Source organism: Eublepharis macularius, chromosome 3 (genome assembly GCF_028583425.1).
Source record: "Eublepharis macularius isolate TG4126 chromosome 3, MPM_Emac_v1.0, whole genome shotgun sequence".
Taxonomy (NCBI): Eukaryota; Metazoa; Chordata; class Lepidosauria; order Squamata; family Eublepharidae; genus Eublepharis; species Eublepharis macularius.
The window spans coordinates 26,041,467-26,063,771 of NC_072792.1; the positions used below are offsets into that span (position 1 = coordinate 26,041,467).

The following is a 22,305-nucleotide window of genomic DNA, read 5'->3' on the forward strand; positions in this document are numbered from 1 at the left end:
ATATTCTTTAACTTGATTCAACCTCGTTCAACAGTTTCTACTGGCTGCTAAAAATTGTTTCGAAAGGCTTTCCCAAACCAGATGATGTACGGGATGGGATTTTAATTAATATGGCTGTTGTTTACTTGTTTATGGCTGCTAATATTCATATTTTTACTGAGAATATTTAAATGTCTTTAACTATTGATTTTAACTGAATGTATTATGCCTTTATATTTGCAAATCACATTAAGAACATTGTATTTCCTTAGCAATGGCACTTAAAGAAATGTGAATAGCAATATATTTCCCCCCAGTTCACATCCCATCAGTTCTTTAGCTGACCTGGATAGCGCAGGCAAGCCCAATCTTGTCAGATCTCAGAAGCTAAACAGGGTTGGTCTTAGTTAGTAATTGGATGGGAGACCTCCAAAGAACACCAGGGTTGCTATGCAGAGGCAGGCAATGGCAAACCACCTCTGTCAGTCTCTTGCCTTGAGAACCCCAGCAGCAGTCACTGTAAGGCAGGTACCACTTGACAGCACTTTCCACCACTGCGGTCAGGCCTGGAGCTACATGTCGTATATATGGAGAATGCCCCATCAGAAACATGCCATTGCCACCTATAAGAATTCTAGGGTTGCTAGGCACGGCCTGCCAACCAACGGGAGTCTGGGGGGAGGCAGGGACATGGGACACCAGTGGGCAATGGTGTGACATCACTTCTGGGAGGAAATGGACGTCAGTTTCCATAAAGTTTCTAGTGATTCTTAGAGTGGAATGATACCACTTCTGAGTTTCCCTAGGAAGTTACTCATGGCTATCATTGATAGCCAGGGCTGATTTTGAGGGGGAATGCGCCGGAACACAGTTCTGGCAGTTCCCCCAAGAGGTCACATGTCAGGTGGCCCTGCCCACCTGACTCTCGGCCATTTTGGGCCTGTTTCTGCCTGGATTGGGGCTGAAACGGCCTGGATCGGACCTCTGATGGGTCGTGGATCACTCTCCTAATGATTTTGGGCCCCTTTTTGGCCATTTTGGGCCCAATTTCGGTCCTGAACGGCCAGGATTGGGTCCAAAACAGCCACGATAGGTGATGTCAAGGGGTGTAGCATATGCAAAGCAGTTATGCTAATGACACACTTCTGATGATGGCAAGGGGTGTGGCATATGCTAATGAGTTATGCTAATGAGTCCCTCCAGCTCTTTTTCTACGAAATGACCCCTGTTGATAGCTATTTTTGTACATTATGTTTTTCCTGCCAGTTGCAGGAGCTAGGATTGCTGGTCCCTGGGCGGGGGATCTCCTACTCCCAGCCTCCTCCCCCGCATCATTCACCTGGCCGGCGGGGGGAAAGGCAGGGAAATGGGCCTCCTGGGGTGCACTTCTGGCATGGCATGATGATGTTGCTCCCAGGAGTGAAGGCATCACACAGGCCCCGGAAGTGCTACTGTGGTTTGTACACATGTGAGAGCATCCATAAGGTAAGGGCTGGGTCTTCCCCACTCCCACCAGGAAGTTAAGTGGACCTCACAACCCTAGCAGGAGCAGCAGTAAGAAACAGGAGCCAGGCCAGAGCATCCTCCTCTACTGCATTTCCAGCTTCGGTTAGTTTTTTTTTAAAGTTTGTATGCCTTTCCATTCTGGAGGTATAAAGGAAAATGCACAAGCAATTCTTGTTCCGATAACCTGGGAAGGAATGAGGGATAGGAAGCTACAACAAGACTAGGCTACACACATTGAAAGAACTGTACATGTGGTACAGTTCCTAGTTATGTTTGGACATTGTAAGGCTCTATCCACTGAGTCTCGGTATTAGGGATGATGGGAGCCCTGCCCCCCTCTGAGTACCCATGCACATGCCCATAAAATTTCTGGCTATGAGCCCACATCATGTCATAGAGCGAACCATGAGATGCAGCATATAGGTAAGTAAGAAACCTAGCTATTGGCCTACTATTTCTGCAGAACTGCTGCGAAGAATTTGGCAGAGCCACACACAGCTGAACTCACCACGGCACATTAGTGGCACGGCATAGGACAGATTGCCTTATTTACACTGAGATTTGCTTGTGTTTCAGACACCCAGGACAAGCCACCAAGACAGCTGCGGCAAATCCTTAGTACAGTCAGATATCTTTGCTCCAAAATGTTTTTTTTTCCTGGTACAGCTGGTCCTAGATTCATGCAGCTGATAAGCTGCACAGATTCAAACTATCACTGGAACTGATGGATCAGAGGCTTTTAGTGTGCTGGGGTCTTCCAGAATTCCTTGTTCTTCCCCTGGTCTTGTTTCTGGATCTCCGGAACCTCCTCTGAGTTACTAATTATGATTCTTATTAGTTTTGATATTAGTTATGAGTTATGCTTCTTTTAAAAACAATATGACAACAACAACAACAACAACAACTGCGCTTATATACCACTTTTCTAGACAGATTAGTGCCCCACTCAGAACGGTGCACAAATTAGTGTTGTTATTGTCCCCACCTGGATAGGCCAGGCGAGCCTGATCTCGTCAGATCTCGGAAGCTAAGCAGGGTCGGCCTTGGTTAGTAACTGGATGGGAAACCTCCAGCGAAGACCAGGGCTGCAGAGGCAGGCAATGGCAAACCATCTCTGATAGTCTCTTGCCATGAAAATCCCGCTGGGGTCGCCATAAGTAAGCTATGACTTGAGGGCAACACACACACACATTATCCCCACAATAAAGCTCAGGAGCTGGGGCAGAGAGGAGTGGTTTACCCAAGACCACCTACAGAGCTTATGGCAGCAGTGGGATTCAAACCAGCAGAATGCTGATTCACAGGCAAACCACTTAACCACTGTGCTACAGCATTATTGAGAGGTATATGTTTTATTAAGAACATGAGCATGGCCTATTAAGAACATCTGGATCTTACTCAAAAGTATCCAGATATCCTTCAGCAGGACTTCTCTAGAGAGTAGTACCTCTTGGGCTTCTTTCTATCTCTTTCTTTTGGCCTCTGTGGTCAAAGGAGAACAATGCATGACATAAAGTATCGATTGCTTGAACACCCCTGCTTACTTTTAATGTAGTTATAAAGCAAGTTTTGTGCTCCAGCGTGAATGTTGTGTGAAATCCTTAATTAAACTTCAGTGAAGGAAGATGCATTATGCATATGGATACTTCACAACAATAAGTGCTTATTTAATTATGAGTGGAGCTTGTAAAAATGAGTGTATTGTAAAGTTAATTGGGAGCTGAAGCGACTGTGCTTTAATGTGACAGGCACTGGATTACTTATTTCAGTTGCTGGCATGTTCAATTCTGTCATGTACAGAAACAGATCTATCTGCTGAAAAGCAGCTCACACCATTTCATCAGAAGAGTAACAATATCCTGACAATAGAGATGTATATCAAGGGGTGGGAATGCTTTAATGTGACACTCTGTCCCAGATTTCCAATTAGATTCCAGATTTCCAAACATGCAAACTATGTGATGTACAGAGGGAGAGGACTGGTCTACTGGCTACTGCTATCACAGTGGTTTTTAACTCTATTGAGAAAGCCTTTTCCAAACCAGTTTTCATTGGAGGATCACGAAAGGGGGGGGATTCTTTTCTATGATGAATTATCCTAGATTTCCCATACATAGACAGATAACTTCCCATCTCTCTCAGCCATCTGATGGTACCTATCCAGCCCACACAGGAAGGGTAACTTGACAGGTGTAAATCTTCTCTTCTAAATACATGGAACATTCATATCTTCTCTATATATAAAGACAAGAGTCCTCCTGACTGACTCATCATCAACTCCCAGCCCAAACCCCTGGACCTAGAAACATGAAATTTGGGAAGAACATTCCTTCCATGATGTAAACACCCACTAAGAAGGGATTTTAAGAAATTCACCCCCTAAGGGGGTAAAAAGGGGTAAAATTTGTTTTCCCACACCCACTGCCAGCTTGACCACTCTTTCCTGATTGGGCCAGCCTTTCAAGGCTATTTGCATATGTGATCTGATTGGGGCTCATAACATTCCACACCTCATTCCACACCTCATTCCCCCTCCCTCCTTGTCCAGCCCTCTCACTGGTTCCCAGGCTCAGCCTGGCAGCTCCATCCCACTACCATTTGGGCTTTGCCCCTAACATAACCAACTCCTTCAGCATCCTTCCTATCTGAATATTACTGAATAATTACAGAATATTACTGAACAGTTATATAAATATTTATTGCATTGTCATCCGCTCTGAGCCTGCTTGCAGGGAGAGCAGATTATTAGTCAAAATAAATAAATAAAATGTTATCCAAAAACTGGTGCTGGAATTTGCTTGCTTTCCTTTCCCCTTTTTGTCTCCCTTTCCATGTGTGTTGTGTGTATTATATTGTGTGTGTTAATTTTGAACTGGAAACTGCCTTCAGTGCAATAGCAGATATGCAGTATAGAATGGTATTGAACAAATAAATAAATGTGTTTGATCAGAGCATCTGCTTCTGTGAGTGACAGTGTAATCCTATGCAGAATGCATGGAAGTCAACGGGCTTAGAAAGATGTAATTCTGCTTAGGGAACTACCTTTCTATATGGATGGAGAGGCCATTTTTTACCATATGTTAAGGGTAGACTCAGTAGGACAACTTGGTTTCAGAAGCCATACAATTAAGCCAGGCCTGTAAGACTGGAACATTATTTTGCATTATCCCTAATTGTTGAAAATATTCATTGTATATGACTTGAATTGCTAAAACTGTATTAAACAGTTTTTGCTGTTATTATACAGCTGCTTCGGTTGCCATGTGGTGAAACATTACAGCCATTACAGAATAACAAACCTAGCCCACAGTTAAGGACAAAAATGAGACAAGATTAATGATTCCTAAGGCTCTATCAGATTAAAATCCTGCTTTTTAAGGATTTGCAACAATATTGCATGAAGACAGGCAAGAAGAAACTGCTATTCATTATACAATCACTCTTCTTCATGTAACTGAAAAGCCAAAGGCATGGGAAGAGTCAATTCTCAAAATGGATTCCTTCTAATTAAGGACAATCAAGATAACGTTATTAAAATTATGACTTACCAGCCTATCCAAGCTCGTACCAGCAGCTGTCGTTGGCCTTTCCTCAGGATTGTAGGGCCGGAAACGGGTATTAAAGTTATCAGGAATGGAACGAGAAGATCTTAATCCTGGGGCTGGTTTGGGCTGTCCACACCCCTGGAAGACCTGAAAGAACCATATCAAATTACATCAAGTTTACACCCAAAGTGGAAGCGATGAGCAGTTTATTCCTGGTCAAAGCGATCTGCCAACCATCTCATCACTGACACTTAAATAAGCAGATTTTTAAATATGCAATACTGTAGTCGTTCAAGGCCACCCACCAAATTATATAAATTAAGGAGGGTTTTCAAATTGTGTTACCTTCAGTCCAGGCTCGGTATTTTGTCCACTGTATAGCAATGGCCCTTTCCAAAGAGTTTGGACTCCGTAATTTTATTTTTGTTTTTACATTGGCCAAGCTGCATTTCTGGTGGGGTTTTGTTTTTGCTACATCCCATGAAAATGAACAAAAATTACTTGAGCGTGGGCTGCTAAGGACATCATATCTCAGAGGAGCATCTACAGCATTTGTCCATTTGCAGTAAGTTAGAGATTGCCCCCCCGTTTTTTTCTTGAAGGTTGGGCAGCTCCCTCAAGCGTGTCTGTCCTTTCAGGGCTTTATTTATGGATTCTCAGCTTCAGCACTGGGAAACTCCCCTTTTCCATTGAAATAGCCTCAAAAACCATTTTTTTAACCTATTTGCTACTTCTTCAATAAAAAGTTTTACCTTTTAATAAGGGCAACATTTGAGGTAAAAATCAAAGCTCATGCAGGTCTCTTCCATCCCTAGTTTCGGATCTGACTTAGAATTGCCAGGAATGACTCAGCAACCTGCAGGATACATTGGGGGTAGCTGTCAGCAACAGCTTGACATCAATTCCAGGAAAACCTGGAAGAGACATCATGTCTCTTTAAGAGTAGAGAAACCAAAGACTTTCTGGTTATTCCTAGAGAGTACTTACAGCACTTCCAGATTTTCCCTAGATATGACATCATACCATCAGCCTGACAGCCATTTTTAAATAAAATTTATCCCGTTGCAATAAAAGGGAGCCCGGGGTAGGAGATTTTCTGCCCCTGTTGGGGGTCTGGCAACCTTGCTCTGAATCCCTCTAGGACTGATTCACTTGTGTAAGCCTGTACTGGAAAAAGGGTTTGGAGGCCTAGGACCTAGGCCTGATTAATAGACTGCAGATACATAGATAGACCAGACTAGCAGATAAATGAGCTGTACCTTGGGTTGTATTAATCTGCATGTTTAGCAAAGGCTCATGGGGCATGTGTTTAAAAAAAAAAGAAGTCACCATGACTAGGAGAGGTGGTATAATACAGGACTAGGTTAGCTGAAAAGACTGAAGAGAGAGGGGAGTGCTGAAGGTACTGCACTTTGGAAGACAAAGTTTGTTTCCAAGCTTTGGAGCTAAGAAAGTCAGAGCTGAAACTGCTAGCTGGGAAGAGTTGAACCCTTCTCCCTGAGAGACCAGCAGTAGCTGAGAGAAGCTGAAGAATCAAGGAAGAGCAAAGAGCAGGAATTGCTGGCAGCTGAACTCATTCACTGCTGAGACCAGCACCCTAGTACAGAGCTGCCCCACTTCATCTTGCCAGGAGAAAAGGGGAACTGTTCCTAGGGCAATAAGCAAGCTCCAGGATTCATACAACATCTTCACAAAAAGACTCCTGCTGTCGCAAAGCCTTCTGGATATTTGGGACGCTGTTCCAGGCATAGCCTCTGGCCAAACCCACAGAACTGTCTGTGCCCTCTACCAAGTGGATTGTGAATAGGACTTGCTCTGGGGCCACTTGTTACTGATCGAGTATTGATAACTTTGGGAATGTTTTCATAGTTGTGTTCTGTTATACTTAAATAAATTGGATTTATATTTTGAATTTGTAAACATATCTCTAGACATTGAACCGGACTCTCGGGACTCTGGGGGTTACATTTGACTTTTCTACATTTGATTGCTCTATGCTTTATGACTGGCCATTGCATATCTGAAGACTTCACTGAAGGGCATTCTGTGTTAAGTTAAAGATTCTCTGTATTATTTAGGGAGAAAGAACCCAAAAGTTGTCTTCACCAGCCTCACAACTCAGTAGAGTTGCCAGGTCTATGCTGGGAAATTCCTGGAGACTTGGAGGGTGGGGCCTGGAGAGGCCGGGGTTAGGGGAGGGGAGGGCTCTCAGCTGGGTATAATGCCATATAATCCACCTTCCAAGTCAGCCATTTTCTCCAGGGGAACTGATTTTTGTCACCTGGAGACCAGTTCAAATTCCGGGAGATCTCCAGCCACCACCTGGGGACTGGCAACCCTACAACCCAAGCAAGTTATTCTGTGCATTACACATAAAAGCAGCTACAGATGAATCCGCTAAATATTGCATGTAATGTATTGCAAGCAGATGTCACGACTCATGAGTCACGACTGGAGGATGATGATGACACATGGTGGGTATTTCAGGAGACGTTGCTTGCCTCTCAATCAGTACCCTGAGGTGCTTATTGCTATGATGGGCCCATCATTCTGACAGACACAGCATGCATGGAGAGAGGTCCTGTATACTGCACAGTGTGCATGGAGGGAGGCCCTGTATACCCTTTGTGTGTGTGCTGGGGGAGGAGAGAAGTCTCCATCTCGAAGTAGGATAACCTGGACCACCAACTGTCAAGAGTAGAAGGTTATTTTCCCCCTCACTGCAAAGTTGTCACTAATTCCAAGTGCTTAATTCCCGCCCCCCCCCAAATAATACAATTCAGTGGTAACTATTCAAAACAGAGCTAGCTCCATGGAGTGCTTTTCCTACTGATGTTTCGTGAAGAGACACCGGCACTCATAAGTGCATAAGCTTCCTTTGGAAGATGGTACATTTTTGAATTTGCTGAAACCCCCCCAAATCAAGAATCAAAACAGACAAGGAAAATCCTGTGACTGGATCTCCCTAGCATTTAAAAAATGCCAATATCAACTGTATAAGTTCAGTGTCTGATCGGAGTCACAACGAGGGAGGGGTATTAACTCCCCCCCGTGCAGTTTTGTCAACAGAAACTGCCCTCCTGATGTTGTGATTGCCTGAAAAACAAACAAGAAGGGCACATATGCACCTCTCTAAATAAAGGATAAAGGCAGGGCTTTTTTTCAGCGGGAACGCGGTGGAATGGAGTTCCGGAACCTCTTGAAAATGGTCACATGGCTGGTGGCCCCACCCCCTGATCTCCAGACAGCCAAGCGGCGCGGAGGACAATCTACACTCCCCCCTGTCTGGAGATCAGGGGGCGGGGCCACCAGCCATGTGACCATTTTCTCCAAGGACAACCCACTGAGTTCCACCACCTCTTTTCCCAGGAAAAAAGCCCTGGATAATGGGTAAACAGATGCAATGCTTGGATTTCTGTGAATGGAGCATGCAGCATTTCTGTTTCTTAACCTTCAGGTGGCTGGGCCTGAATTTAGATCAGAAATGCTGCAATAAGGGAAGTGAAGGTTTAAGCCAATCTGAACAGGCCTGCAGGAGTTGCTAGTTGCTCTACTGGAGAGCCCATAGCTGTCCCTGCACGTTTCCCCAGGAGGCCAAACAAGTTCTCTGGAGACACAGTGCAATCCTATGGAGACTTCAATGAGTAACTCTCCACAGGATTGCACTGTTAGATTGGGAAAATGATGCAAAAGAAGAAGGCTTAAATCCTTCCTCCCCCTCATGCTACTTTCCTGAACTGAATTAGGGCCCTGCATTTCGGGGTTTTATTGAAAAAAGAAGTGTCGGGCAATCTGTTCCTGGAATTCCTGGTGCCACATCTCTTTTAAAGGTAAAGTACTCTCAACTTATAGAAAAAACACCCCAAATGTAAGAAAATGATAATTAGAGTGGTGCTGGTTTTGATTGGCAAAGCAGTACAGGGGGAAGATTTATACCTTCCGTCAGGGCTTTTTTTCTGGGAAAAGAGGTGGTGGAACTCAGTGGGTTGCCCTTGGAGAAAATGGTCACATGGCCGGTGGCCCCGCCCCCTGATCTCCAGACAGAGGGGAGTTTAGATTGCCCTCCGCGCCACTCAGCGGCACGGAGGGCAATCTAACTCCCCTCTGTCTGGAGATCAGGGGGCGGGGCCACCGGCCATGTGACCTTTTTCAAGAGGTTCCAGAACTCCGTTCCCCCGCGTTCCCCCCCCCAAAAGCCCTGCCTTCCGTAACAAAATTATAAAGACACTAGGAAGAACCAAAAACAGATCTCTTCGCATCTCGCCTGTTTTAAATCTAAGCCACTTTGAGGTCAGTAGCAGGCAGTCTGTGTTAGAGAATGGAGGTGGAGACTTCTGAAAGGAGAGTGTATAAAGCAAAGTCTTACGAACATAAATTGAAGGAGGCGCATTGGGTAGATTCCTAATGGCCCAGAAGTGGCTGACATATAACAAGGGTGATTGTGCCATAATAGCCTCTATGCGGTTGGTGTTATAGATGGGCCAGGCTTGCAAGCTGAAAATGAAATGGAGGAAATTGATCTCAGTGATTCCGTTTATTGATGTGTCAGATTCTAGACAGAATTGTGCCAGAATGAAAAACTGTGGTCAGAGGCTGCTGAACGTCACGCCATGCCTCCGAATGACTTTAAAATGAAGTTGATGCTTCATTTAATCACATGTTAGCTTTTGGAAGGTATTCTCATATAGGAAATCTAGGTGACTCTCACACACCACAAACTTGCCCTGGATAAGCCCAAATCAATTGGTTGTGTGAATCTAGATCAATAACCATTTGCCATAGTGATATAGTATATTTTGTCGGGATTCAGGCTGTCCACGAATGACCGCTATCACTAGCAACAGTCATGTCAGAAACGGTTTTGCTAAAATGGAAACCCTACAGGGGGCTGAACCTGAGAATACAAAGTAAACAGAACTAGAGCACGAACAGCATTACGAATGGAAAAAAACCACGAACAAGCCGTTTGTGAGGCCCTTTTCTAAACGAACAAGTGGTCATTGCAAGCCTTGTTCGTTGTCTTCGTCAGCCCTTCGTCAAGCCAGACAGTCTGGCGCCTTGCAATCAATTGTCCCAGCAATGGCAGTGACTGAACTTCTGGCTTTCCTTCTGGCTTTAACCCTTCAAAGTACTTCAAGCAGAGAGTCCTGTTTTTGCAACTGTGAAGAGAAAATGACAACAAAAGGAAGGATCCATGGATCATGCCTTTCCCGGGGTGCAATCTCTCTGAAACTTGGGGGGGGGGTCTTCAGAGGACAGTGAGGACTATGCCCCCTGCAAATTTGGTGGGTATTGGACATTGGGAAGGTCAGTTTGTGGGGTGCTTAAAGAGCCCTGCCCCTTGCACGTGGCAGGAAAGGGCCCTTTAAACTATCAGCTGGCAGATGGCAGGGGGGAATTCCCCCTGCCACCTGCCAGCTGATAGTTATCTTTAAGGGGCCATGAACAATGAACATGTTTGTGAACAGGGTCATGGTCGTTACTGTTCATTGTTCGTTGTCCGTGGATGGCAATGAACAACAGCTTGTTTGGGTTTTTTTTTTCCATTCGTACCCATGTCTAAACAGGACTCAGTGCCTGTAGCTACAGATATGACGACCTGGATGGATCCCTTTAAGCAACTTGTGCCTGAGCAACAGTCAGGACTCGAATATGCAGTGGATCTTGACCTGCGGAAGGTCAGGGGCAGATTCAACCCCCTGAACATAACCAGAGGAAGCAACTGCAGGGACACCAACTGGATGAGGCTTCTCTATAGGCCATAACAGGTCAGGTGATACTCCCATGACCTTGTAAAAGCTTTCCGGGCAGACTTTCTTGATGGTATGAGCTATTATTGGGCTTTGACTGGAGCATCTCTGCAAAGGATTGTCCAGTAGGAGACCAAGTCATGCTGACTAGAGACCATCTTTGCCTGATCTTCATCTGCACCAACGCTCTCTGTCCCTTTGGGGAGTTCTGGAATGTCTAGAATTAGGGCAGTCACCCAACCTAGTTAGCCACTCAGCTACTTGTGCTAGCCAGCCTGTGACCACCATGAAAGGGGGAAAATCCATGGACATCATGGTTGCCTCATCTCCTTGATAAACAGGATTCTCCCTTGTGCCCTCTCTTGGTTTCTTACTCTCTTAGTTCCTTACTCTCTGAACAAATCCTCTTTCTCACTGGCTGTCTGAAGCTGCTGTCACTGAGCTGAAAGGATTTTGACTGCCAAGGAGTTTGTTTGTTTATGTCATTTGTAGTCTGCCTTTCTCACTGAGTCTCAAGGCGGATTACATAGTATGAAACTAGTACAATCTGCATCAAGGACATTTCCGTACAATATCAAGGACATTTCCATAAATGATGCCATAGGATAAATAAATACAAGTTTACAAAGACACAGCGTTAGCAAGGATCCAATACAGAGTTGAAGTCTCTCTGCCTTCCCAACAAGCATCACTTCAGTCTTGTCTGGGTTCAGTTTCAATTTGTTATTTTTCAGTCATTTCACCACGGCTGTCAGGTAGTGATCTAAGATTTCTACTGCATCCTGTGGGGACCTGGATAGTAAGATATAGAATTGGGCGTCATCTGCATACTGATGACATTCAACTCCATAGCTGTGAATGAATTCTCCTAAAGGCTTTACGTAGAGGTTGAATAACATGGGAGATACGATTGTGCCTTAAGGATCCCCGCAAGATAGTTCCCATTCTGGAGACAGCTGATCTCCAACAGCAACTCTTTGAGTCCATTCCATGAGAAACAATTTAAACCAGTCCAGGGCAAATCCTTTGATGCCCACTTCTGTTTCTAAATGCCTCAAGAGGATGGCATGGTCTACTGTGTCAAAGGCTGCAGATAGATCTAGGAGGAGCAATAAGGAGGCATGGCCTTTGTCTATATTCAGACAGAGATCATCCACTAACGTTACCAGTGCTGTCTCTGTCCCATGCCCTGAATATAGGGCTGGTTCAATGCCCAAGTGACTTATGAGGTTGCTTGGGATGCCAAATTGGCAGATCTGGTAAGAAATATAAATTGTGCTTCTTAACTTATTGGGGCCCTGATTGTTAGCCCCCAACTCCTGTTACATTGAAGGAAATATGAAACAACAGTGAGTATAAGAGCCAGAGAAGATGAAAGCAATCTGCAGGTTCAAAAGGAGAGGAAAAGCAAAAGCAATTGATTGCCCTGGCCTTTGTAAAAAACAGGAAATACCACACAACCCACTCTAACCTACAGGCATAAAGGCTGCCCAGTTGCCCGCCAGTGGTGGCCAATCGTCCAGGGGTTTGCCCCGTTGCCCACTGATCAGCGGGAGGTTGCAACCCCCTCCTGGGAGATTGCCCACCACCAGCAGGCAACCCAGAAAAGCGTGCACTGGGCATGCTCCTGGTGGGGCACAATGATGTCACTTCCTAAAGAGGCCAGCATGGCGAACGTGATGACACCACTTCCTGGATGACATGAATTCCTGGAAAGAAAAGACTCCTGGCAGTAGTGAGGTAAGTGCCGGGTCCTCCCACCCCGCCAGGAAGATATAGGCAACCCTAATAAAGAGGTTTCCTTGGCAGGAGTTTCCATGCAGTTCCTACTATGGGGCACCACTGTGTATTGGTGTACAGACTAATTCCCCCTGTGACATTCCTCCAGTTGCCCGTTCAAGGCCCACATTTCACCCTATACACAAGCAAAGCTAGGAAACTATCTGTGTTTAAGTGCCGTACAGTCACCCCCCACCCCCCATTGCAACAGTGCAAACTGGTTATCAAGCTGCGGCATATAGTAGTAAAAATGTTCTCTATACCTTTGCTGACACCTGCATACTGTTTTCTTGCATGTTCATGATGGCTTCGGAAATTTTGACATCAATAGGATCCATAACCGTTTCGATGTTGAATGGTCCCTCTAATCTCTCCGCGACCAAAAGCATAGCATCTGTTAGGAGACAAAGGAGCCAGCCGCCAGACAATCAGCAACCGGAATGTCCAGATGAAAATATGTCTAGCCAAAGATAGCTTCAGAATCATGATCACATTTAGCTGCCTTATATTTAGACCAAAAGGCTAGTATTGTGACTGAAGCAGCTCTCTGGGGTCTCAGGTGAAAAATGTCCACATCTCCTCCTACCTAATCTTTTAAATTGGAGATTTACCTGGGATCTTTTGCATGCAAAGCAGGTACTCTATCATTGAGCCATGGGCCATCCCCGATATAATATAATGAAGGAAGAAGTTGCCATATACGAGACAGACCACTGGTCCATCCTAGTCAGTACTGTCTACTCTGATCGGCAGCAGGTTTCCAGGGTCATAGGAAGAGAACTTTCAGACCATTAGTCTATCAAGGCCAGCATTGCCTACTCTGATATTGGATCTCCAGGGACCCAGGTAGAAATCTTTCACACAGCTGATCCTTTGAAACTGGAAACACCAGAGATCAGAGCCACGACCTTCTGAACATGAAGCAGATGCTCTACCACTGAGCTATGGTCCCAGTCCCTGTATTCTGCAGGGACAATGGAAACCAGTTGTGTACTCTGTACAGGGAGATGCAGTGCACTGCTGAACAGCTGGCACAAAAAATGAGGACACTGAAATGTACTGCTAGCAGGAGAAAGGCTGAACGAGGGAATACTGAACACACGTCTTAACAAAGGTCACGTTCAGGTACCCATGCCCTCGGTATGCATTGTTCCAACTGTGTTTGATCCTATGTTTTAAAGGTGTAAATATGAAACTTGTTATTGTTCCAACAAGCGGGGCTTGCCTAAATGTGTTTTAAGTGAATTGTCCTGTTTTTAGTTAAATTATTTAATATGTTTATATTTTATATTCTTATTGTTTTATATTTGTATGTTTTACTTTTGCTGTACACCGCCCTGAGTCCTTCGGGAGATGGGCGGTATAAAAATTCAATTAAAGTAAAGTAAGTAAGCATGGAGACTGAAGGCACGCATTGGGGTAGATCCTACCCCCATCTTACTATTCCACTGAGCAAAGTTAGAAACCTTCCTCCAGCCTTAGGAGCCTTCCTCCAACTTCAGTGGCTCTTCCTCCAATGGAGGAATTGTCATGAGTTTTCATCCTAGCTTCTGATGAAGTGAGCTTTGACTCATGAAAACTTATAACCTGGAAAATTTTGTTGGTATTCAAGGTGCTACTGGACTCGAATTTTGTTCTACTACTACAGACTAACACAGTTACCCGCCTGAAACTACCTCCAAATGAAGTGGCTCTTCTTCCACCAGGAGAGCTTCTTTAATTGGATGAAGACTCTTTAGGCTAGAGGATGGTTAGATGCACCCCGTTATGTGCAACATGCACAAGTGTTCCAGGATTGGGGTCTGGTAGGAACCAGCATTCGCCGCTGTATCATGTTTGAGAGACTACAAAATATTATTTATTTCTTTATTTTTATAGCCAACAGAAGCAGCCTCAGATCGAACACCACACGGAATTATCCCATTTAATTTTACAACACCCTTGGGTACCAGACAGTAATTAGCCCAAAGCCACTCAATGCACCCCATGGTTGAACAGGGATATGAACTCTGTCTCCCTGTCCAAGGCCAGTGCTAAATCGACAGAGTCCCTAGCAGCTCATATTTCACTGTGATGCATAGTTGTCTGATGTGCCAGGGACAGCAACATGTGCATACTTCCCATCTCTTTTGTCAGCCACGTTGGAAAATCTGGAGAAGGCAGGGAAATGTACTACAATCAGTAGGAACAATGACAGTCACACTGTAGTAGCTTTTCAGATGACTGGAACTCCCTCTCCAGGAAGAAGAATGTCGACACTTTGGCTGTAGATATGCAAATAAATGAAGGAGGCAGGGCTTTTTTTCAGCAGGAACGCAGTGGAACGGAGTTCCGGAACCTCTTGAAAATGGTCACATGGCTTGTGGCCCCGCCCCCTGATCTCCAGACAGAGGGGAGTTTAGATTGCCCTCCGTGCCGTGGCACGGAGATCTGGGGGCGGGGCCACCAGCTATGTGACCATTTTCTCCGAGGGCAACCCACTGAGTTCCACCATCTCTTTTCCCAGAAAAAAAGCCCTGGAAGGAGGTATGTGTAAATGTTCTGGGAATAGTCTGCTACGAGATGCATAGGGTCCACGGATGTGCAGGAAAGCTAAGCATCACTGTTGTATTGTGGTACAGTGTATTGGGTGATGGCCTGGGAATTAGCACATGCGCATGTGTACATATGCATACGCCTGTTAGTACCAGCTGTTGACTGTGGTGTCCTACTGAGTATGTCCAGTGTTGCTGGCATATTACTCTATGGTGAACGAGGTGCACTTGTATGCCTTTCGTTTGAGTACAGTCAGTGATAGGGTTGCCAACTCCAGGTTGGGAAATTTGGGGGTGGGTCTGGAGAGGGTGGACTTTGGGGAGAGAGCTCAGTGGAGATGATGCCATGCAGCAGTGTTTCCCAACCTTTTTTCCATGGAGGAAGCCCTAAATTAATGTTTGAATCTAAAGCATCCCGTGGCTATGAAAACCTTCACAGAGCAGAAAAAGTTGATTGCAGGGAGTGCAATTCAATTACTGCTAAATTATTGGGTGGGAGAACCTTCCTCCTCTTCTGGCTGGTGGCGGGGGGGGGGGGGTGCAGAGGGGGGAGAAGCACATGCATGCCCTCTGGTGCTCCCCTGTCACACTGGCAACCTATTATGTTATGGTTTATAGTTTACAGTTTAAATAAAGAAAATTCTACCACAAGAAAATTTATTTGTAAAGAGCTTATATGTGTATGTATCAGCTAACATAACCTTAATAACCATGATATTTTGAGGGATAATTGGAATTTTTTGCATTATTTCATAATTTTCGTCTATTCCATGATTTCTTGTGGAGCCCCTGACAATGTCTGGAATTTCCTAGCTTTGCAGGCGGATTCCTGACCCTGGTTGGGAAACCCTGCCATAAATTCTATAGTCCAAGATTGCTATATTCTTTAGGGCAAGAGATCTCTCTAGTTTGGAGATCAGTCGTAATTCTGGGAGCACTCCACACACCCCATCCCCACCCTCGACACTGGCAGCCCTAGTCTGGTATATTTACCTATAATCAGGGCTTTTTTTCAGGGGGAATGCAGGGGAACGGAGTTCCGGAACCTCTTGAAAATGGTCACATGGCTGGTGGCCCCACCCCCTGATCTCCAGACAGAGGGGAGTTAGATTGCCCTCCGTGCCACAGCGGCGTGTAGGGCAATCTCAACTCCCCTCTGTCTGGAGATCAGGGGACGGGGCCATCAGCCATGTGACCATTTTCGCCGAGGGCAACCCACTGAGTTCCACCACCTCTTTCCCCAGAAAAAAGCCCTGCCTATAATACACAATATCTGTCTGCAAGGGTGCAATGTTAACAATTCTTTCCTGAGAAGGAGCCCCAGTTAATTGTTTATTTACTACTTACATTATTTATAGTCCACCTTTCTCACTGAGACTCAGGGTGGACTACAGAATGTGGGTCACTACAGTCAGTGTCAATGACATTTCAATACACATGTAATATGCAAATTTGCAGATTTAAAACCGGTAGCAATCCAATACAGAGTTGAAGAAATGCTGAAACAGAGCATAAGTAATTCTAAAATTAACATATTAAAGAACATAGACTCTACCCGGTACGATCATACCTATGGCAATAGTAGCAAAGTCTACCGCCTATCATACTTAAGCAATAATTGTAAAGTCTATAGTCACTCTAAATAGTAAAGAGTCTAGTAGCACCTTTAAGACTGACCAACTTTATTGTAGCATAAGCTTTCGAGAGCCACAGCTCTCTTTGTCAGATGCATTGTCATTCCCTATTCCTTTACTGACAGCTTCCTTATATTACAGCCCTCTTAAAAATTCTAAGTAGACCTTCTTAGGATTGTACTATGAGACATGGTGGGATGCTGAGGGGGCATGGGAGAGGTTATTGGGCAAAATGGGGGTGAGTGGAGGCTACAACAACACACAAAGATCCTTCAAATATATCTAGGTTCCAACTGCAATAGCCAGAATAAGGCAGAAAACTTCCTCCAGAAAAGCAATCTCCGGTTGTACTTATCTAAGGAGGGGAAAGGTAGCTGGGTTTAAAAATTGCATTAATAATAGATGTCATCTCCTATTGCCTCATGCAGCACAGAAGAAAATGTCCCTTTTATCTTGGCACCTGAAACAGATAATTTGCTAGACCAGTCTTACATAGACTTATCCATCAGAAAAATGAAAGCTGATCGAAATGAACCCTCCGGGTACATTCTGGAGTTTTGCACAAGCCGCTGAAAACTTTGATGTGATATAGTGGGATCTTATAATTAAGGCAGCTGTTCTCTCTGACCCCAAGGACCCCCATTTCCTTGCAATACAAACAGGGGATAAATATTGGATTCCTGCCATGACGTACAGGTACAAGCCATGTTTTATGCTCAGTGCTTTTTACGAAATGCAGCTGGATGCTGTCTGTTGGAAGATATATCTGATGGCTCTGCTGGGGTTACACAAGCTCGTTTGTCTAATTACATGGAGCCATACTCAGATTATTACATAATGTACAGTCAAAAGAGGGTGGTGATGTGTATGCTACTGTATTTACAGGGCACCTTTGACCCTGCTGGCAAATTAATCAGCCAAAAAATATGCTGCCTATCACTCAACTGCAAAGCATATTCAGACAACAGGCTCCTTTTCTCTATATTTAAAAAAAAATATATGGAGAGCGCCCTAATCTCTATAGTAGACTGAATGCTAATAATATTTTGCTTTGTACTCAAAGCTTCAATCACCTTATACAGAAATGATGCAAAAGCTTTCAAACCTCATAGTTTGGATTCTAAGGCTGCAATCCTATGCGCACTTACTTAGGGCTGCAGCTGGCAACCCCTGGGAGCAACTGGGGGCAGGGCCTGGCATGCAGATTTCATAGTTTTACCATAGAGTTTTTGCAGAATGCTAGAGCATCTTGTGTCACTTCTGGTTTAAACTGGAAGTGACATCAGCACAGTGGCATAATGATGATGTGCCAGGCCTTTGTCCCCAAATTCCTCTTGCTGGTGCCCAGGACACCGGTGGGCATCAAAGGGAATTGTTGGGGGGCCTCACACCCTAGCAGGAGACTTGACATACCTACCTAGTGATTAAGGCCCGTTCCACCCAATGGAATTTACTTCCCAGTACACGTACCTAGGATTGCACTGAGTATGAACTGGAATGTACACATTTGCAGACATTCATGGAGCACCCAACGAAAATGCAAACCATTGTGGCTTAATGTACTGCATAGTCCCAAAGGCTAGAAACCCATTCCTGTTAGCAGTGCTGATCTTGACAGATTTCTTAATTCTACTTTTGCAATGGGGAGGACAGAGGAATGCTCAGATTGTGTGCGCTCCCGTGATGACGTCATGCATGACATCATCATGCAGGCTGGCGCGCGCGCATGCGCGTGTGCGCGCGCATATGCAGGGACGCCCGGCCAGCCGGCCGCGAGCATGGTAAACCCTTGCGCCACCCCTGTGCACATGACCAGGAAAAGATGAGGGCTGAGATGTAGCTCTGTGAGTTTTGATTTTGTGTGCAGAGACAAAAAAGTAGCAAAACTTTGAGGGATAAAATGGAAGCAGTTTTGGACAATAAGAGAAAGGGAAGCTGAATGGATCTTTGGCTTAATCTTATGAAAGAGGGAGTTAAAAAAACACGAAGGAGTTAATGAAAGCGGTGTGTGCGTGCACTTGCGCGTGCATGGGGGGAGCACCCGGCTGGCCGCGAGCGCCACAAACACTTGCACCGCCCCTGAGTGTAGTTTTCATGACGGGCAAATCATGGAACGACATTTCTCCTCTTGAAAGAAAAATGGATGAAGTCTCACAACACTGACTTATTATACATGTGGAGGATTAGAGATGTTTTAATGGGAAACTGTAAAACTAATGCTGAATTATGGGGCATCTATAAGTTTACTGGGCCCCAAGCCAACCTCTCCTATATTGAATTGGGGAAAAGATTGCAGAAAAGAGCCTTTTCCCCTCTAGCACATAATTTCTGCCTTTTCTTTCTAAAGTGATCTATAAGCCACTCTGAATCAGGAGTAGTGTGGAAAAAGGTACTAAGAAGGAATTCTTATTTGCAGGCTAGAGTCAGAGAAACAGAGAGCTGATACTGTAAAAAATGGCAAACAGCTGTGTGCAGATTTCATGACCATCCAGCCGCTACGCCATTCCCTGCGACAAAATTCACTGGAAAAGACAATTATGCTAGGAAAATTTGAAAGCAGTAGGAAAAGAGGAAGACCCAGCATGAGATGGATTGGCTCAATAAAGGTAGCCATGGCCTTCAGTTTGCCAAACCTGAGCAAGGATGTCAATGATACGACATTTGGGGGGCTCTTAAATCAAAGGGTCACCATAAGTTGGAAGCAACTTGACGGCACATGACACAAACTCTCATAGACAAGGTTGTGCCAGTTTTCACCAATTCCCCCATCAGGACTTTGGAGAGCCCCCCAGGGGCCACTATTCAGTCCCAGTGAGTGCCACCAGAAAAAAGCCTTGTTTATGTTTAGACGGGCCATTCCCTAAACAGTTAAATATTTTGCTTCTAAATATCCGTACTCATTCTGAGCTTTACATACAGAGGTCAATAAATGAAAGAAAGGCATTTAAGCAGCGCCATTATATCATTAAGGTTTAAAAAATCAATTCAGTTAAAAAAAAACACGAAGGAGTGAATGAAAGCGGAAGTAAATGTAAAATGGTAATTGTCATTAATTCCATTACACAATCCAAATAATCCTGTTCCAGTGCAGCTGTTCATTGTTTTAATATACTGAGAGCTTTAAGACACAAAATGCATTAATCAGAAGATCTTTAAAAATCTACAAACAGAATTCAAGAAGCAAAGCAGACAAACCTGGTTTGTGTTATGTTTTATGATGTGCAGATATTCTTCCCCTTCTGCTTAGATTAAAAACAAAACAAAACTAGAATCACCGTTGGGAGACATGCCAAGACTTTCAGCTTTTTTAAAAAGGGCACACAGTTTATATTTCAAATCAAAGCTGTTATTTATGGCAAATAGCTACTGCATGGCTGCCTTCTGGTGTGCCAATAAAACATCGTTTCAGACCTGAAGGGTTAAGTTGACTGATCTTTCTTTCACAAAGAGAGAATTGCAAGGCTAGGCTACCAACAACAATGCCAAGGAACAATTTCACTTACATTAAAGTTTGCATGTAACCCTCACTGTTACCATTCACTTTAACCTCTTGCGACCTTAATCTCTAAGCTTTTTTAAAAAAAGGCTTATGTTAAGCCTCATCTTAAAATGGATGTTTTATCATTCATCTCTGAGCAATTATTAAAAGACTTGCTTAATGTATTTAATGTAAATAAAAGCCAAAGTTTGCGAACAAAGGGTTTGCTGGACTCCATAGTTTACTTGGAGCTTTGGGATAAGCCCTGTTTCCTCCCTTCGTTTACATGGCTGCGATGCTTTGGGGATGTGTGCACATTAAAATCCCAAATGCCCGTTTGCTGGGGATCCTAGAAATTCTGTGAGCTACACCTAATTCAGCTTTGGGTCTTAATGTTGGGCAGAAAGCCAGGAAATGAGCCACGTCTTGTGTGGCAAATGTAGCCAACATCTCAAGCATGGGGAGGTGCCTTCTGGTTTAAGAGATGGAGTTCCTCTGGGCATTAACAATGCCGACAGAAAAGCAAAACGTTTCTTCCTGTATTGGAGCATATTGTTAGCCTGTTGCATATGTTCAGTGTGGGTAGAATGCATATATGTAAAGAAGAAGCAGGACTGTGGTAGAAAGCTCTGTCCTCAAACTACACACATTCCTTTGGATGTAAGTGCAGAATCTTGAGTGTGCAAGTATATATGCAGAAAGTTCTTTCATGATCAGGATTCAGGAACCCTGAAAAAAGCAGGGTTCTTGACCAGGTGGAGAAACCATACATAGGTACATGTACATGCATAAACTTTATCATTTGAATGAGTGTGCAACGGTTGGGGTGGGGAAGCTTTCTGGCACAATCCCATTACTCCCACAAATGTTCATTCTGTCCCCATTGAACATATATAAAGAACTAACACCCCAAATTTTGAGTTTAGTGGGGACATAAAAATGAAATACTGTGCTGAAAGACTCATCTTTTCAGTCCTGAACTCTAAGGGTCCAGTGATAGATATGAGTTAAATCTTCTTCTTCTTCTTCTTCTTCTTCTTCTTCTTCTTCTTCTTCTTCTTCTTCTTCTTCTTCTTCTTCTTCTTCTTCTTCTTCTTCTTCTTTGCTTTGTCTCTATCATTGTTGCCATCTTCTTTGCAGTCGTCTTCATTGTCTTCTCCATTATGGTCTTCTTCTTTGTTGTCTTCTTCGTCATCTTCTTCTGCTTTGTGCTTTGTATTCCTCCCACTTCCGCCAATGAAGCCCCGTAGGAATTTATAGACAGCTCTGTCACTGTGCAAAGAAGCTGTCGTTCAGAAAACTACTTTAGAGTGATAGCTAGGAAATGGATTTTTTTTTTTTGCCATAGGTCTGTATGCAGTCATTTTTCTTTTAATTTAAATACCTGACAAACCTTCTGCTTGCATGAGAGTATTTACAATCGCATGCATCAGAGCTGCTGGATCAGGGCTACAGTCTACTCCCGCCCCCATGGACGTGCATCGATAGGCTGATGAACTGTCAAGTATGCTTTCAGCCAAACAGCTTGGGAAGAAACAACAATAAAGAGAAGAGCTGAATAACACTAAAAGAGTTGATTTGCTTCTTTTCTTCGACTACAATGAAGAAAGATTTTCCATCAATCCCGTTGTGCTTGTCTCTCGCCCTCTGCGTCGAGCAGTTCAAGAAATTATTCTCCAACCACATAGGACATAAAGAGAGAAAAATATTGGCAGGCTTTTGCAGTCTTGTACTAGCTGATAGCAAGGAAATGAGTTTCTGTGGATGAGCAGTGGGTTTTCTGCAGCAGATTGGACACTGGCACAGCGCACTTCTTTACATGTTCCAGAAAATGACATTCTGCCGGTAGAAATATATATATATATATATATATATTTAAAAAAACAATCCAAACAAAACCCACTCATGGCTTAATCTATCATAGCATTAGCAATTCCAAATAATTTAATTCAGTCCACTCGGACAAGAGTGCCAATCGGTGGAGGGTCAAGAGTTTGCCACTACAGAAATCCTTGAGCTCAAGAACATAAGTGATTTTCCCACTCCACATACCTCTTAAATTGAACGAAGATTCGTATCTATTGTTGAAAAAAAAAAGAC

At 44.2% G+C, this 22,305-nt stretch overlaps 1 protein-coding gene across 1 annotated transcript in view; it reads right to left on the reverse strand.

The window, feature by feature from the left end:
* GPC6 (glypican 6) overlaps positions 1–22,305 on the reverse strand; it is a 1,020,154-nt gene that overhangs the window by 77,870 nt on the left and 919,979 nt on the right. Inside the window, exons 5-6 of the mRNA XM_054974100.1 lie at positions 12,823–12,953; positions 5,034–5,177 (exon numbers count right to left, since the gene is read on the reverse strand). Of these exons, the coding sequence (XP_054830075.1) occupies positions 5,034–5,177; positions 12,823–12,953 (275 nt within the window). The remainder of the gene's footprint in view (positions 1–5,033; positions 5,178–12,822; positions 12,954–22,305) is intronic.